The sequence below is a fragment of the Notothenia rossii genome (genome assembly GCF_949606895.1).
Source record: "Notothenia rossii genome assembly, chromosome: 6".
Taxonomy (NCBI): domain Eukaryota; kingdom Metazoa; phylum Chordata; class Actinopteri; order Perciformes; family Nototheniidae; genus Notothenia; species Notothenia rossii.
Genome location: NC_136909.1, coordinates 13470466 through 13486992, shown reverse-complemented (window position 1 = coordinate 13486992; position 16527 = coordinate 13470466). Strand labels below are relative to the sequence as shown.

General features: G+C 41.9%; 1 protein-coding gene across 1 annotated transcript; it reads left to right on the top strand.

Moving 5' to 3' along the window:
• The first annotated feature begins 831 nt into the window (after positions 1-831).
• cmya5 (cardiomyopathy associated 5) lies at positions 832-16504 on the top strand. The gene is made up of 14 exons (XM_079687136.1): positions 832-1336; positions 4972-5611; positions 5778-8558; positions 10636-10731; positions 11241-11459; positions 11557-11579; positions 11766-11890; positions 12006-12140; positions 12659-12805; positions 12984-13131; positions 13812-13945; positions 14058-14175; positions 14747-14923; positions 15525-16504. Exons 1-14 carry the CDS (start codon positions 1221-1223, stop codon positions 15775-15777), a joined length of 5112 nt encoding a protein of 1703 aa, XP_079543262.1. The 5' UTR covers positions 832-1220; the 3' UTR covers positions 15778-16504.
• Positions 16505-16527: the final 23 nt, after the last annotated feature.

The window sequence follows — 16527 nt, the reverse complement described above, 5'->3', positions numbered from 1 at the left end:
GGAGCTGATAGAAGTTCAAAAATAAAATAAACGATGTTTAAAGGGGCCCTATTGTGATTTTGGGGGTTTTCCCTTTCCTGTAGTGCGTTACTTATAAAGGTTGTTGTGCATGTCAAAGACTAAAATCCCAAAGATAACGAAAGAGGGAGGTTCTCTCCCAAAGTCTTTATTAGGCTCCTTTCTTTATTTCTGAGACAGTGACATCACTACGTAACACTCACACTTCTATTGGCTAGCAATCCAACACCTTGTATGTGATAGAATAAGGGGCGGGACATCTCTAAGCGATTGACAGGGCCAGCTGTGCTGCAGCACAGGCAGTATGAGAAAAGTAAAGCACTTTTTGAACATTAAAGCATGTAAACAAAATACAAATACGAACCTGAAAATGAGCAGAATAGGGCCCCTTTAACCTGAAACATATATCAACCATAAGCACAATTACCCTCCCGTTCACCTGATATTTCATGTAATTTTGTTTCCTTGAGGTAATGCCGACTAGACCATCATTCTGAAGGCATTTAGGATGATGTGTTATGTGCTGATTCATAGGCCTTGGCTCCTGAATATCCACATACTAAGTTAAAAGGTTCTCTGACGCCTCCTCTGGCAGCTCGTGCACGAGTTCGTTTTTGTTGTGTGGTTTGACACCTTATTAGACTTGTTTTATGGTTTTTGTATAGTGCCAGCGCTGGTAGGGGGTAGATAACTCACCCGATGCATGTGTGTGTGTCAGTGTGTGTGTGCATGTCTCTGTTTAGTGTTGCCACCGGCAGCAGGGGGACCAGGGGGATACTGTTTCAGCACACGGCCTATATTTAACTCTGCGAGGGGATTTTGCTCTTAAAGTCCCACTGGTCAATTCATCTTGCACTGACCAAAATACTGAGGATTTCCCCAAATGCATAAGAATCTTTTCACGGCAACTTCGTCACCTAACTTCTTTCGTTAATTTCACTAACAACAAACTCCCAGACCCAGTGAGACCCACCCTCTCTCGCTGCTCTCCTCTCTAGCTCCACACCCCTCTTCTCGTTCCTCTCTCAGCCTATTTTTGTCCCGGGCTGAGTCAGATGGACTGCTCCCAACTTAGAATGACACAAACAGGCAGACCAACTCCTCCGAAATCAGGGTGGCTGAAAACTCCAAAGGGACTCTGAAATTCACTGAAAAAACCACCGTGGGGGCTACAAAGGGAAGAGCTGGAGGATATTACCAAGATGGAGGAGTGTGAGAGCCTGGACTCGGATATGACCGAGCTGCAGGAGGTTCAGAGCGAAGCTTCGGAGGCCCTCAGCCAGGACGATGAAGACGAGGAGGAGGAACTGCGGAACAGGTGCTTTACACATCTTACAAGCTGAAATACCTCAATTGTCACTCACTTTATCTTTGTGTGAACTGGTGTCTTTTTTGCTGAGAGATCCTATCAAAAAATAAGGAATGAAGGCTATAAGAAACCACTTGTTTCAGGGCTTCTTAGCTCCAAAGAATGTGTCTGTCTGAAGAGCGTATTTAGTGCCTAGTACGGTGGCCCTGAAGTGCAAGACACCACAGCATTTCACAAAACACAACAGCATTTCACAAAACGCCACAGCATTTCACAAAACGCCACAACATTTCACAAAATATGGAGCTATTTCAGGGTCATAAGTTTTGATCATTCAAAAAAATACAATTTATTTGAAAGTTCAAGTTTTTATCCTGAACTTTGAAAAATACAATGATGTATTCAAAATAATAAAAAATATTTGAAATAATTTTTCAGGTTGAAAATTATTTTTGATTCAGTTCAGCAATTTTTTTTGAATAATATATTTATTTTCAGATTACACTTTTATATATATTTTGATATTTGAATCCTTCTTTTTTTCAGCACAGATTTTTCGTTTTCAGATTCAAAACAATTATTTTTTCAGTTTCAAATCTTGTTTTTTCAGGTTTCACATTGCTTTTCACCTTCAGATCATTTTTCACTTTTAGATCTTTTTTTTCGCTTTCAATCTTTTGGCCCTGATATTGCTTGGGGGGCGGGGCTTACCAAAGAGTAGTTTGGCATCCTGAGTGACAGGCCTCCCTCTGTCATGTTGCCTTCATGGATGTTAGAAAACTGAGACCAGCGTCAAAGTTCCGTTAAGCGAGCTGTTGAGCATCGTAGTTGGCAACAATCAAGTACAAATAAACTGTGTTAGAATGTGAAATTACGTATCCGCAACGAGCCAGCAGGGTGTTCTGGTGGACCTGACGCCATCCCTCGCTGTCTCACGGAGAGATACCGAAGGTCATTCCTTCCTGCAGCGGTCAGACTATACAACCAGCATCAGCACAGACCCTAGTAGAACCCGTACAAAACAACACAGACTATAACACCTCTTTTTGATAAATACGAACTATGTGCAATATTTGCAGTATGTGCAATATATATATGCCGTTAAAAACTGTGTAATATATACCTGGCTGCTAAATCCGCAGAACTGTCACAGGGTGTGTATTATGTACAATGTGTAACTTTAAAAATATATATAATTTCTTTTTTTAATCTTTAATACTTTTTGTATGCATGCTTTAGGTAACATTAAGCTGTATTTGGCTCTTGTCTGCTGTGGGACTAGTGTGCTGTGACTAATAAAGGTATTCTGATTCTGATCGCAAAAACCAAGCCAATACTATGCTGCGTTCATGGAGCTACGTGGAAGTGGGGAAGGAGAACGCTTGATTGCGGATACGTGATTTCAGATTCTAGCAGTTTATTGCTCTTATACCTTGATTGTTGCCAACTACGATGCTCAACAGCTCGCTTAACGGAACTTTGATGCTGGTATCAGTTTTGTTTACCACCAATCACGGAAGTATTGTGTATAGAAAGTGTGTAGTTGTATTTCTTGTGCTACCTAACATCCATGAAGGCATCATGACACAGGGAGGGCTGTCACTCATGCTGTCACTCAGGGTGCCAAACTACTCTTTGGTAAGCCCCGCCCCCCGAAGCAATATCAGGGTCAAAAGTCTGAAAGCGAAAAAAAAGATCTGAAAGCGGAAAAAAAAGATCTGAAAGTAAAAAACGATCTGAAGGCGAAAAAAAGATTGAAACCTGAAAAAAAAAGATTTGAAACAAAAAAAAAAATTGTTTGGAATCTGAAAACGTAAAATCTGAAACTGAAAAAAACAAGTATTCAAATATGAAAATATGTATAAATGTGAAATATGACAATAAATATTTTATTAAAAATAATTGCTGAATTGAATCAAAAATAATATTCAACATAAAAAAATATTTCAAATACTTTTTTTGTTTTGAATACAACATTGTATTTTTCAAAGTTCAGGATGAAAACTTGGACTTTCAAATAAATTGTATTTTTTTGAATGATCAAAACTTATGACCCTGAAATAGCTCCATAAGTCCTCTCCTGTCAGACTGAGAGGCTCAGTGAACTAAAGGACTGATGTTTAGATAGTTAACTTTAGTCTAAGTTATCTCAGTGGGTCTCAAACGTTTTGGTCACCATTAATGTAAACAATTATTTCCGAGGCACACGTTTATATGATCATTATAGTTATAAAAAATAAAAGAATAAATGAAAAATGGGTATGAAATACTATATGACATTAAAAAAAGAATAAAGTTTAAAAGGGTGATTTGTAAAATATCCATAAAGAAATAGTAAATCTGTTTACAGTTCTGTTTCATATGGGTGTTGAGAGATGTATCCATAGGTCTCTTCATTTTGCTCTCAAAGTGCACCAGATTGATGCTTTTAACTTCAATATTTAAAAACAAATCTTCCCGGACGAGCTTGCCCCCGGATCCCCCTATGTGAGGTCCACACACCATCTATAAAAATAGCACTTTACCCCCGCTTACATCTATATGCCTGAGCTGATTATCGAGCCTTCATTGTAACAGGGGGGTACACTGTGTATTTGCGTCGGGAGTGTTGCAGTAGAAAATTCCACTGTAGCGCCCGGTACCTTAATGGGAAACCCTAAATGTTTGAGCACCCTCTATGAAACGTCAAGCTACCCCACAGCACCCCAAAATAAATCTCTGGCGCTGCCACTGAGCCTGACTATTTGTGTTGGGGGGGGCCCGACTTTTTTTTTTCTCCAAAGGGGGGGCCTGACAGAGAAGGTTTGAGAACCACTGCCGTAAAGGAATACCCTTTCCGTCCAATGTGAAATGCTGTGGCGTTTTGTGAAATGCTGTAGTGTTTTGTGAAATGCTGTTGCGTTTTGTGAAATGCTGTGGCTGTGTCTTGCACTTCAGGGCCACCGTACCGTATCAAAGTAAAACAAGGCAGGACTCATTTCATCTAACATTAAAATATCATCTGTTCCTCGACTCATACAGGGAGGTGTCCGGCATTGCAAACAGCTCTATTCTATCATTTGATATGGTTCAGCGTCCCATATTTTACATCTCATTTATCATGTTATACTGGCTGCTAGCTTTTCTTGTCATAAATAGTGGAGGACACTGATATGTTGGATGTATTTGGGAAGGCCAGGCATCTCTTCTCTAATATTACAGAAATGACGCTTTGGGACGTCACCTTTCTGTAACCCTGCAGGGGCTGAGCTGTATTGATAGCAGAAGCAACAGCTCAGAGCACATTTGATCATTTTTTTTCAGCACGTCGCTCACATTTAGCCGCCTGGCACCCAGCTCATGGTTTTAATCCCGGAGATCTACACTTCTCAAGTCAACATTTTAAGGGTCGACTAGCGGGTGTTAATGCGTTTTCAGCTTAGTTGCCCTCAGGTGCAAAAACTGAATTGGTGTTGGTTGTTTCCATGCTGGCACATGTTGTACAAATATGTTTTGCTATGATTCATTGGTTTGTCCTCAGCTTGGGTTTCAAAAGCTGTGGCAACAGGATCTCCTCTTGCATACTGTTTACTCATTCCCTTCCTCTTCCTGCACAAACACCTTGCTCTCTTTCTCTAAACTCTATACATTTCTCTGACTTCTAGTCTGCGAGAGGCTGTCCAGGACCAGTCTGTGAAGCCACAACTCCAGTGCCTGATGGTGGATCAATCGTTCTCTATGGTGACCGTTCAGAGCGAGGACAGCGGTATTGTTTGGGAGACGGCCTCTAGTCGCTGCTCTACGCCATGGGCCTCTGAGACCAGCTCCACCTCTGAAGCCTACAGCATGGAGGGGCCTGGAGCCGCGGGAAAGATCACCATCGTCTTTGATGAGGAGAAAGTTATCCGCAGGAGGACGAGGTCCGGAGGAAGGAGCCGTCTGGGGGACAGGCTGAGCCGACCTGGTAGTTCAAGGTCGGCTTCAGTCCTGGGAGTGGAGCGACCTGAGATGGCGGGGGTTTCTCTTCCTAACATTAAAAAGGAGAAAAGCGAAACAGAGCCCGACTTGGAGGAAATCAAAAACAAAGATCAGCAGCTGTTTAGTTTGATTTCTGAGGGTTACGAGATTCTCAACATCAGAGTCCCCTCCAAACTCCCCACTGTGGATGAGGAAGAGAGCACAGAGTTGAAGGACAATTTGTCCTATTTGGACCAAACACCAATGATCAGGTCCCGAAACAACCCTGACTGGACACAGAATCCAGCCCTGCAGGAGGAGGGGGGGGAAGTACTGGATCCCCATGAGGTATGAGTTGATTTATCTTATGTGTTTTATTATTGGGTATCTCAATCCAGCACTAACATGCATTTCGTTTTTGATTGTTATTCAAGTCAAATTCAATCATAAAATACTGTTTGAAACAATGAACTGTCCTCTATAGATGAACTTACTGACTGTGATCTTTTCTCAGCACTCAAAGCAAGACTCTTCTCAGCTGTCAGAGGACACAGCGCACAGACATGCACTCACTCAGAAAGAGAGCACAGTGGACATAGATTACTTCGAGCCGTTCACCATGGTTGATGTGGCGGTTCCTGAGGAAGACGAGCCAGAGCAGCAGGAGGAGGAGGAAGAACAGCCTGCAGCAAAGCCCAACGTCGAGGAGCAAAAGGAGACAGCCACAGACAGCCTGTCTGCATCGGAGGACTCCTTTGACTTTGTTACAGATGTGGATATAGTTGGGGAACACCTGGATGAGGTCTTTTACGGAGAAGGAGCTCCTGCTGACGCGCTGCAGCGGAGCGATGAAGATGAGGCTGAGGGTAGGATGGGAATGAGACTAGAAAGCCAGAGATCTGTGAAGGAGAAAGGCTCTGTGTTGTTCGGGGGTGAAGACACCATCCTCACGCCCATTTTTATCTCCTCTGGACCCCCTAAGATCATCGACCAAATCCTGTTGGATGAGCCCACCGCCATGTCCTTCATGTACTCTGACCTTTACGAGGATGCTGTAGGCGAGAGGACAAGGAGCGACGAGGAACACTCTGAGGCAGAGAGCGTTTCATCTGAGAAGACCTACAGGAGACGCTTTTCAGATTCAGAGGAGGACGGGTACCTGGAGAAGTTTACTTTGAAGGATGACATTCCCTCGGTGGAGGTTCAACCAGAGTCAGAGGAGGGTCAGAAGGAGGGTCAGAAGGAGGGAAGGGTTATATGGTCGCAGAGTAGGTTTGATATGACAGGATGTCTTACAAGAGTGGACAAAGAGGAAGAGAAGGACAAGACGGTTGTTGAAGATAAAAGTGAAGATTTACAATCGGCAACATTTGAAGAGAAAGGAGAAATAGTTGCAGTGGCAGGAAAGGAACAGGAAATACAACTCTCTGCTGTGACTGAAGAGCAGGCTGTCAGAGGAGCTTCAGAGGAATTGATTCAGGATATTAAACCTGGAGATGATCAGATGGAGGACCAGGAAGTGAAACATGAGGTAAAAGAAGACCAGATCCAACCTTACGAGAGCCACACTGAAAAACCACTTCCTGAAACTCAACAGGTGGACAGTAAAGTAGAGAAAGCAAAGGGAAGTGAGGAACATGAGACGGTTGAAGCCGAGCAGCCGCGTCAGACACGAAAAGGGGTAAAAGAAACAGCTCAGGTGGAGGTAAACGCTACAGCACCTGGAGACAGTGAGGGGCCTCACATCATCCCTGAGAAGAGTTTGTCTGAGGAGAGTACTGACACTAAGATGGCTGCTGCTAGTGGGAACGTAGAAACCGAGGCCATAACTGAAAGACAGGAAATGCACACCTCGACTGAAATAGAGACATCTATCTGTGGGAAACAAGAAGCAGCAGAAGGTGTTCCTGAGGACGCTGCCCCTGTAGAGGTCCTCGCTGACTGTGATGCTGCAGTACATGCGTTGGTGGAGGTAACTGAAAAGGCAGTGGATGAAAAAGAGATCCAAACTCAAGTTCAGATTGATCTTCAGGAATTAACAAGCACTGAGTCAAAAGACATTCAAACAGCAGCTCCTGAAGGGGAAGACAGCGCTCTAACAGATGAAACCGCAGTCACGAGCCAGTCCCCTGAATTAATTATCGATATCGCCGAAGCTGATCAGGAGCCAGAGGTTAAAGCAGAGATTTCAAGTGAAGCAGTAGAACCTGAGAGGCCAGAAGGAGTCAAGATCGATTCACAGGAAACACAGCCTGAGTCAAGGCATGACAGTGAGCTCAAACCTGAAGCCAACGATGAAACAAGCGCTGAGGTAACTGGGAGTGTTGCTCAGGAGATGGTTCATGTAGATGATGAGTTTATCCTCCTTGTTCCTAAAGGACAAGCTGTAGAGGTGGACATAGAGTTCAGTCAGACATCAGAGAAGTCTACAAGTGATCCAGTAGCTCTTTCTGAACCTGACAGCACATGTGAAGCAATAATTGCTCCTGAACCCACTGCAGTATGCCGAGAGACTCTTCAGGCTCCTAATGAAGAAACAACGGCAGAGACTCACCTGGAAGTAAAACAGGAAGTTGCAGAGATAGAAACACTACGCAGAAACGAGTTAGATGCTAAGTACTCTCCTCCAGCAACTACGGAGGAGGGCAACGCAGAGGAGCAGAAGATGGAGTTGGACTTTGTAGAAGACGAGGGTGTTGTTTCCACTCTGAGGAGCTTTACTCCCCAGGAGGATTTGTCTGAGCTACAGCCAGAGGAAATACAGACAGAAGCAGCCGATGTAGAACAAAAGGTAGAAATGCCCACAGTGGAAGAGGCCCCAGAAACAAGCCCTGTTAAAGAGGATTTCATTCCAGAAAGGGATCTGCACAAAGAGGATGGAGACCAAAAGATCGAGCAAGATGTGGAAGTTGCAGAGGCTCAAGAGGACATTGTTGAGGAGCTTGGATATGAGATCATATCTAAACAGGATGTCAAAAAGATGCCCGAACCTGAGATACAAAGAGAGACAGAGGAACCAAAACTGGAGTCTGGTCAGGAGAAAGAACAGAGGATGGAGATGGAGGAGGCGGAGGAGCAAGTCCTTGATGTGTCCCCAGAAGAAGAGCTCATTGAAGCTGATTATGACATCATTGACGCAGAGGAGCAGAGTCAGGCCCAGCTGGCTGCAGAGCTGCAGGGGATGGACTGGTTCTGTCTGACCTGTGGCGGTCTGCTGGCCGAGGACGACTGCAGCTCGGAGGAGCATCACGACCACGAAGTCACTGCTGTGGACCAGGCCTATGAGGAAATCAAGGTAATGTAGCCTAATGTGTAAATAGGGAAATGTTGTATATTTAACAGCAGACTGCAGAAAATGACGTGTGTGCAGTGACTGCAGCTACACATCATTAACACAATGGATATTCATCTCTTATATATCTGAGAGTTAACAGTGTGTGGAAAAAGTGTTATTGAAGTTTTAAAAACTGTTTATTTAGAGGAAGAGATAAAGATTGACCCCTGTTGTGTAATTAAACTTAAACATAATTGATGTATAACTAGTGGTACAAATAATGAAGACCATCAATAACTACTAAAAGTAAGTCAAATGTATGACTTGTACATACAGTACAGATTTCCCAGCATCTCCCAGGTTTTTCTGTTTTTTTAACATATTTGCAGAATGCTTCCGCTGAAACAACACAGATGCAGTTCTGATGTCTGATGTTATTAAAGAGCAGCTCATCATCAAATACTCCATCAGCATTATTACAACACAGGGTTATGATCATTGCACACTTTGCTGGCATTAGTTTGAGTCTCTGTAGAATAAAGTAATCCAAAGAGAGTGGGATATAACCTTTTATTAATGCTGGCAGACCTCACGCTGCTGTCAGGCTGCAGCCAAGCACATTGAACTGCCGTGATGTAATGCTCCGCTTTAAAATGGGGAAAGGTCCAGTGTGACATCATAAAGCGGAGACTGATATGTGATCTGTTAACAAACACACGCACACACAGACACACACACTATTCTACCTGACTATCCCTATGGGTCAGCAGGTCAGCACAGGGTCAGCCATTTGCTTTTTAATAGCAATCAAAAAACTGTGGGTCTTTTTACTAGCCATCGGTCCAGTTTTTAACCTGCAGGTTCATACCTTAAGCCATTTATTCACAGATACAATATATGTATATGTTTTCTATTGTTATTCTGTAATCAGTGAGGATACTTTAGAGAACAAGTATGACTTGACGACGTGCATTTGGTAAATAATCACAGCTTTTTGCATCTAAAGATTTAGGAGATGACCGGCAACACATTGAAGATGATCAAATGTCATTTCTAAATTATATGCTAGATGATATTTGAGACAAATATCAAAGCTTAGCTTGCAATTATGACTTCAGCACCAGGTGTGCAGTCTATTCAGATTTTCCACAAAGGAAGAAACTTGATCAAAGTTTACCTAAAAATGTTGCCAATCTGTTTCCAGTCCAATCCTAAACTAATATGTGCAATGCCCGACTGCTACATCTCTTCAGACATGGATGTGTGCAAGTATGCTCAAACATTCTTCCTCACACATATATACACACAGTACACACACACACACACACACACACACACACACACACACACACACACACACACACACACACACACACACACACACACACACACACACACACACACACACACACACACACACACACACACACACACACACACCTGTCTTTTGACCCTGAGAGGAGTGGCTGTCAGCCTTTAATGTGAGCTGTCAGTGTTTGGGTTGGGATTGCACAGCTGTTTCTCCTAGAATATCCTTCCTTATTATTACTACACTAAAAACTACAGTAGGCCACATTTTACCCGAAATATCAAACTGTTTTATCAGTCTAAAAACAGAAAGCATCCATCTCCTGTTAACTTGGACTGTACAGATCCATTAGATTGCCTTAATACAATTCATACTTTCATACACTTAAGAATCAAGACTTAGTTTTTCATGAAATGTCCCGTCTACAAACTTGCAATGAACATATTTTTCTTCAAGTTTCTTTCTGATAATATTCATTTGCACATATGTATATTTTCACTAGTTAATCTGTACTGTAATTATTTCTTGTAGGGGCTTTGAATGGTGCAGGAGTACAGCAGAAGAATGAATACTAATTCAAAAAATAGTCTTAGTAAATATTGATAAACAATGAATAAATACAAGAATAATAAAGAAACAACAAAAGCTATTTTAATTTAAACGTAATGTAAATGAAAGTATTCTTTTGATTTGGAGTTGTGAACATGTCTATAATCCCAGCTGTATCTTGTTGTCAGACGTTTTGGGATGTAAACAATACATCTTACCCTCACGTGTGTGTTTCATCAGGAGAAGCTGAGCGACTGGATCTCAGAGCTTCAGGGCAGGTCGGAGAACATCGAGGACCTGGTGTCTGAGCTCGAGCTGGCCTACAACTCTGTAGAGGTAAAACAAAGTTACTCCACATTTAATACTAAAAGGTACAATACCTTTTTGAAATATTTAAGATAAGATAAGATAAGATGGACCTCTATTGATCCCTTTAGGGAAATTCCGGTGTTATAGCATCAACAGAATAAGAAAGAAACAAAGATAGTACACATGAAAATAATCACAAGGATAATAACATTAATACAAATTCAAATAATATAGAATAAGAATAAACATGTAGTAACTGTATGAATGTACATATATACAGATATGTAGGCTTGGTTAAATATATAAACATTTAAATGTGCAGGTACCAGTGCGGGTGCAATTATTATTCATATTTATTGCAGGTTATTTTTGATGGGTTACACGGTTAAGCCTGGTTGTGGAGCCTGATGGCTAAAGGCACATATTGTATTTGCCATTAGACAAATACATATAATACGTCATATTACATAGTATTTCATTTGTAAACATTTGTAAATATAATATCTCTTTTTTTCCGACCCTCTTTTCTCGACCAGGACCAGTTTGTGGAAAGCGAGGCCGCGATGCAGGCGCAGAATGAGGGGATGATGGTTCTGGTGATGGAGCAGTACAACAACATGTCTGTCAGCATGGAGGAGGAGAAGAAAGCCAAATTGGAGCAGCTTTACGACCAGATTGTGTCGTTCCAGGAGAGCATCGACTCGGCCAAGGCCACTCTGGAGACCACGGCCCGAGAGGCTGAGACTGACGCCCGGGTGAGTCCTGAAGCTGGTTGATCTGTGGTATCATTTTCAGCCAATGAAGGTTTTTGACATATCTGATAAAACCCTCTTTTATCTGTTTTCCCACCAGTCACCTGATGAAATTCATGCAAGGTAATGTGCTTTTTAGTGAATGGAGGACGAGCTAATGTGGCTTTTTATACCGTTAATACCAACATTTGACTAGAAAGTGATTAACAATACAATCTGCTGCTTGATCTGCAGTCAGAACTTCACTTTAGCTCTGCTCAGGATATACTGAGTTGTAGTTGTGGCTAAATGCTGTGGTTGTGTGGTCAGTCTCAAGGCAGCTCTAGACTCAGCCATGTCACTGGAGCTGGGTCCCAAGGGCCTGCTGGTGTTCGAGGATTACGCCAAGGGCAACACTTCCAGCTCTAATCTCGCACAGCGCAAAGGAATCCCAGGTTGGTGTGATGTGAACATATCTCTGCAGATACATCTGACATATTTACTGTGCTTTTTTTTTTTTTCATATACAGTATGTAGCAGTTGTGAATGTTGAGTTTCTGTGCTCCTCAGTGCCTCAGAGGCCCACGCTGCAGGCTCAGGAGCCGGGCTCAGCCTCCAGCACCAGCGTCACTGTCTACTGGAAGGTCAACCCTGGAGACATCATAGACTGCTTCCAGGTCTACTGCATGGAGGATCCACAAGGAGGTAAATACGTCCAGGATCGTATTTACACTTGAATATGCTGGCGGAAGTGCTCCCATCTTTTATTTAACACCACCTACTGATGTACCATCTAAACTGATTAACAGACATTAAGTTCATGTATCATTTTCAATAAAATTCCAATTAATTCATACTTTTTGTTGATGGGAAAGTTCAGAAATATGTTCTGCTTATAGATATAAGGATTTTCTTAAGTAGCTAAGCTAGGTCATGATTTCTGGAAATATTTGTATACGGCTTTGAGCACCATAAGCAACTGGACTGGAGTTCCATTATATTGTAGAGAAAGCAGACAATAGCCAGTGTCTCTAACACTTACATCTCAGCCCAAAAAAATCAAGATGAATAAATTGCACTACACATAGACGGAACATATATGTATTTCCTCTTTTGGTCTTTAACTCCCTCTATTTATTTAGAATAGGTCAATTTACACAAAACCTATGAATTCTTACTGACTTTCTGATTTAATCAACACTGTGCATGTGTTGTGTCTGCAGCGGTGTCAGAGGAGTACCGTGTGACGGTGAAGGAGAGTTACTGTGTGCTGGAGGAGCTGGAGCCTGACAAGACCTACAAAGTGTGGGTGATGGCCGTCAACTACACAGGCTGCTCCCTGCCCAGCGAGAGACTCACCTTCAGAACCGGTCAGTACACACTGCAGCTAAAAGTCACAACAACATTGGTCTTTTTTTTACTGGCATTGTGGGCAAGATACTATATGACATTTCTGTTATATTTCTATATTTTTGGGGGTCCAGAAAGACTTTCAAAGGTTAAAGGTCATTTGAAGTTGTCAATGACATCTTGTTCTCTTTGTGGCAGCTCCATCAGTGCCAGTGATCGACACGGAGCGCTGCACTGTCATGTGGGACTCAGCCACGCTGCGATGGGGCTCAACAAATCTGACTCCAGAGCAGAGTTACACCCTGGAGTACTGTCGCCAGTATGAGCTGGAGGGAGAGGGGCTCAGGTGGGTGTACAGATAGGTTCATGTAGATAAAGAGGTGGAAAAGACAGAAATGTGCAATAATACAATAAATGGAAAGTCGGTCAATTTGGTACGAAACATACTCATAAGAAACTATATCTGATATGAAAATGTAAGAACATGAATATAGTGTTTGCTGAAGTTATTTCTGTCTTTCTGCTCATGCAACACCTGAAATTACCCTAAATCAATATCACTACAGGCTTAAAGGTGGGGTAGGTAATTCACTTCAGAAACACTTTTTGTTATATTACATGGAATGCTCTTAACATCCCGATAGCAATGAATACATTAAATGCTTTGCCTTTGACAATAAATACATAAACAAAAAAAAATTCATCTGTGGAAGCTGTAGCGCTGTAAAAAGCACGACCAATTATCTAAGCCGGCCCGGCTAAAGTAACTGGATGGCCTACCTGCCTGTCAGCCTTCCATCTGTGCACAAACTTATCTCGTGCCCTCATTGGTCATGTGCGCGTTCGTGTGTGTTGGAGGAGGGGCTCTGTGAGGAAGTCTGAAAGAAAGGGCAGATTTTTTCGGCTTCGTATTTTCAAATTCTAGCGCACTCAAGCTGGTTTCTCCATTCTTACCTACCCTACCTTTAACTAATCTTTTTTTTTTTTTCTTTTATTCTATGTTTACATGTGTGTGTTGCAACTTAGGTCCATCTCAGCGATCAGAAGCTGTGAACAGAAGGTTCTCCTGCAGCCCAATGAGAATTATCTGTTTTACATCAAAGCTGTGAATGAGTCTGGAGCCAGCGAACAGAGCGAGGCGGCCCTCATTTCCAGCAAAGGTAACTAAACACACGCTTTAACTGTAAGTCTGTCTGGATGTAACATTACACAAATAGGTAAACAGAACATAATACACTCGTGATATTGTCTCTTACCTGTTTCTGTCTTCAGGGACGAGGTTCCACCTGCTGAAGGCCTCGGCCCACCCTGCTCTGGAGCTGTCAGTGGATCAGACCACTGTGCACTACTCTCAGGACGCACACGAAAACACACAATCTACAGACACACAGTGAGTTTCAGACAGCTTTGGCCACTCCAACAGGAGTTCACGCATATAGGTACATGTGTGAGCTTTAGCATGGTTAGCACACATCTGGAAAACAAATGTATAACACAAACATCTTTATTTGAGATCTTAAGGAATCAGTTGCTACAACAATACGTTAAAGCCTTAATATCTTTAATGGTAGTAACTCTACTCTAATATTAATTACACATTTTACTGTAACTCCCATTTGCTAAACATCTCTATTTTTTGTATTGTACCTGTTGTATTATACCAATGCTAGGACTGGTGTTATACATATTTTAGAACCATATAGTTTGGTAGTCAGGGTTAGTAAAGTAAGTTTTGTAGGTAGAATGTTCTAATATATTTACTTTTTTAAACATGATAACAAACAACATTGTATATTTTAAATACTATATGGTTAGTTTCTGGGCCCCTATTCTCAAGCTCCAGAATGCTCATCATGGTGTCCCATTCCACGTATCTTTATTATGTCTTAGGATTGTTCCTGTTCTTTTTAATTGTTTTTGTATCAAATTGAAACTGAACTGAGAGTGTGTGTGTTTTCCAGGTGTCCATCCATCCTGGGAGAGCTGTTGCCGGCACACGGACATTACTACTGGGAGACCGTGGTGTCGAGGAGCACAGCTTACAGGATCGGAGTGGCAGACAGCACAGCCAATAGAAACAGCCCACTGGGAGAAAACAGCTTGTCATGGTGTTTGCAGTGTATCTCAACACCATCAGGGTATGCACAAAGAACTCCCCGACTGCCTTATTTATTGCACTTCCCATCACTGTTTTGGTCTAGAACAGGGGCGTCCAAACTTTTTTCACGAGGGCCACATACAGAAACATGTATGAAGGGCTGGGCCCCTCACTAGAGGTGAGGTATTTTTGCCTCATCTGCTAAGTTATAAGTTAGCAAAATCAATCAAATGTAGGTAAATTAAGCTTGATACTTGACAATGCTGTAAGAAACCCAACAGCTTACATCACAGATCTCCATAGGGTTTCATTTATTTAGTTTACAGCTCATGGCTTAAAACAGAAGCTTCAGATTGCTTATAAAAGGATTTATTAGGCAATTAAGTGATTGGGCTTTTTATATCAACTAAGATTAGTTTGAAAATGTTTCCAACTTTAATTGATTGAATTCATTTGAAAAGTGGGCACACATGAATACTTTGATATATATTTGATTAGTAAAATATATAACAAGCATTAGTTTAATTTGTGTGCCACATTTCATTATACTATTTGAATTAGCTGAGGGCCGTTTCAAAATGGGCCGTAGTTTGGACACCCCTGGTCTAAACCTCTTGTTCTTCCTTTCTCTCTCTGTCCAGCTGCAGTTATCAGCTGCTGCACAATGACGTCCAGTCCAGTGTGTTTGTGATGGAGTTGCCTGAGCGGGTGGGTACTCTCCTGGATTACAAGCTTGGTCGTCTGTCTTTCTACAACGCTCAGAGTGGGCAGCTGTTGGGCTCTTTCTGCCAGCGCTTCCCCCAGCCGTGCCACCCTGCTCTGGGCCTGGAGGTGCCGGGAAGCCTGGAGGTCAGCATGGTGCAGGAGGTGCCGGAGTTTACCAAGGACAGCTAGCTCTCACTCTCTGAGCAGTTTACAGTTCATGTTGGACATCATTTGATTTGAAGGATCTCATTGTATAACAATTTAAATGAAACTGCAGATATGCAGGATGTAAAAGATGTGAAGAAGACAGAGGACTAACTTGTTCCCATTCTTCTCCAATTATTGGTTTGTGTGTTTTTTTGTTTACCTCAACAACACACCGTCTCTGATAAACAGGAAACAAACCCAACATGTATCTCTTTTTTAAGCAGAAGCTGTCTTGTAAAATCAGTGAAAATATGACAGTCTGGAAAACAACTCGATTGAAATTGAGTGCCTTGCATTTCTTTCCACAGTTGAGTGTCTTCCTTTGTTTGGTCAATGGCATGTTTTGGATCATTTTGTAAATTTGGCCATAATATTTGCTGATTTGATTGTTTTTTTTACTGTAAATGTTCTAGGATTGACTAATTTAACGTGTTCATTCATCATTGAGCAAAACACACATTGTACTCAAACAATACTAAAGCCTTTTACTTTGGAGTTTATAGCTCAAAGAAACATACTGTGGCACTTTTGAACTGTATTTCATATTGTGAATTTGTGTAAATAACCTTTGTAAACAGATGTGACCTCTTCTATATTTTGTTATGTGAGACTGGTTGCAAGAGGAGACTCATTTTTTTTCTCTCTTTGACTTGTAAACTGATGTTAACATCTGAGCTGAATTAACATGTTTATTTTTCTATTTGCACAACTGGACTACTTGTTTGTTTTCAG

Coding starts and splice junctions, on each gene's coding strand:
- cmya5 (XM_079687136.1), top strand. CDS start 1,221: ATGGAGGAGTGTGAGAGCCTGGACTCGGATATGACCGAGCTGCAGGAG. Junction 12,141..12,658: donor CATGGAGGATCCACAAGGAG/GTAAATACGTCC, acceptor TTGTGTCTGCAG/CGGTGTCAGAGGAGTACCGT. Junction 14,176..14,746: donor ACACAATCTACAGACACACA/GTGAGTTTCAGA, acceptor TGTGTTTTCCAG/GTGTCCATCCATCCTGGGAG.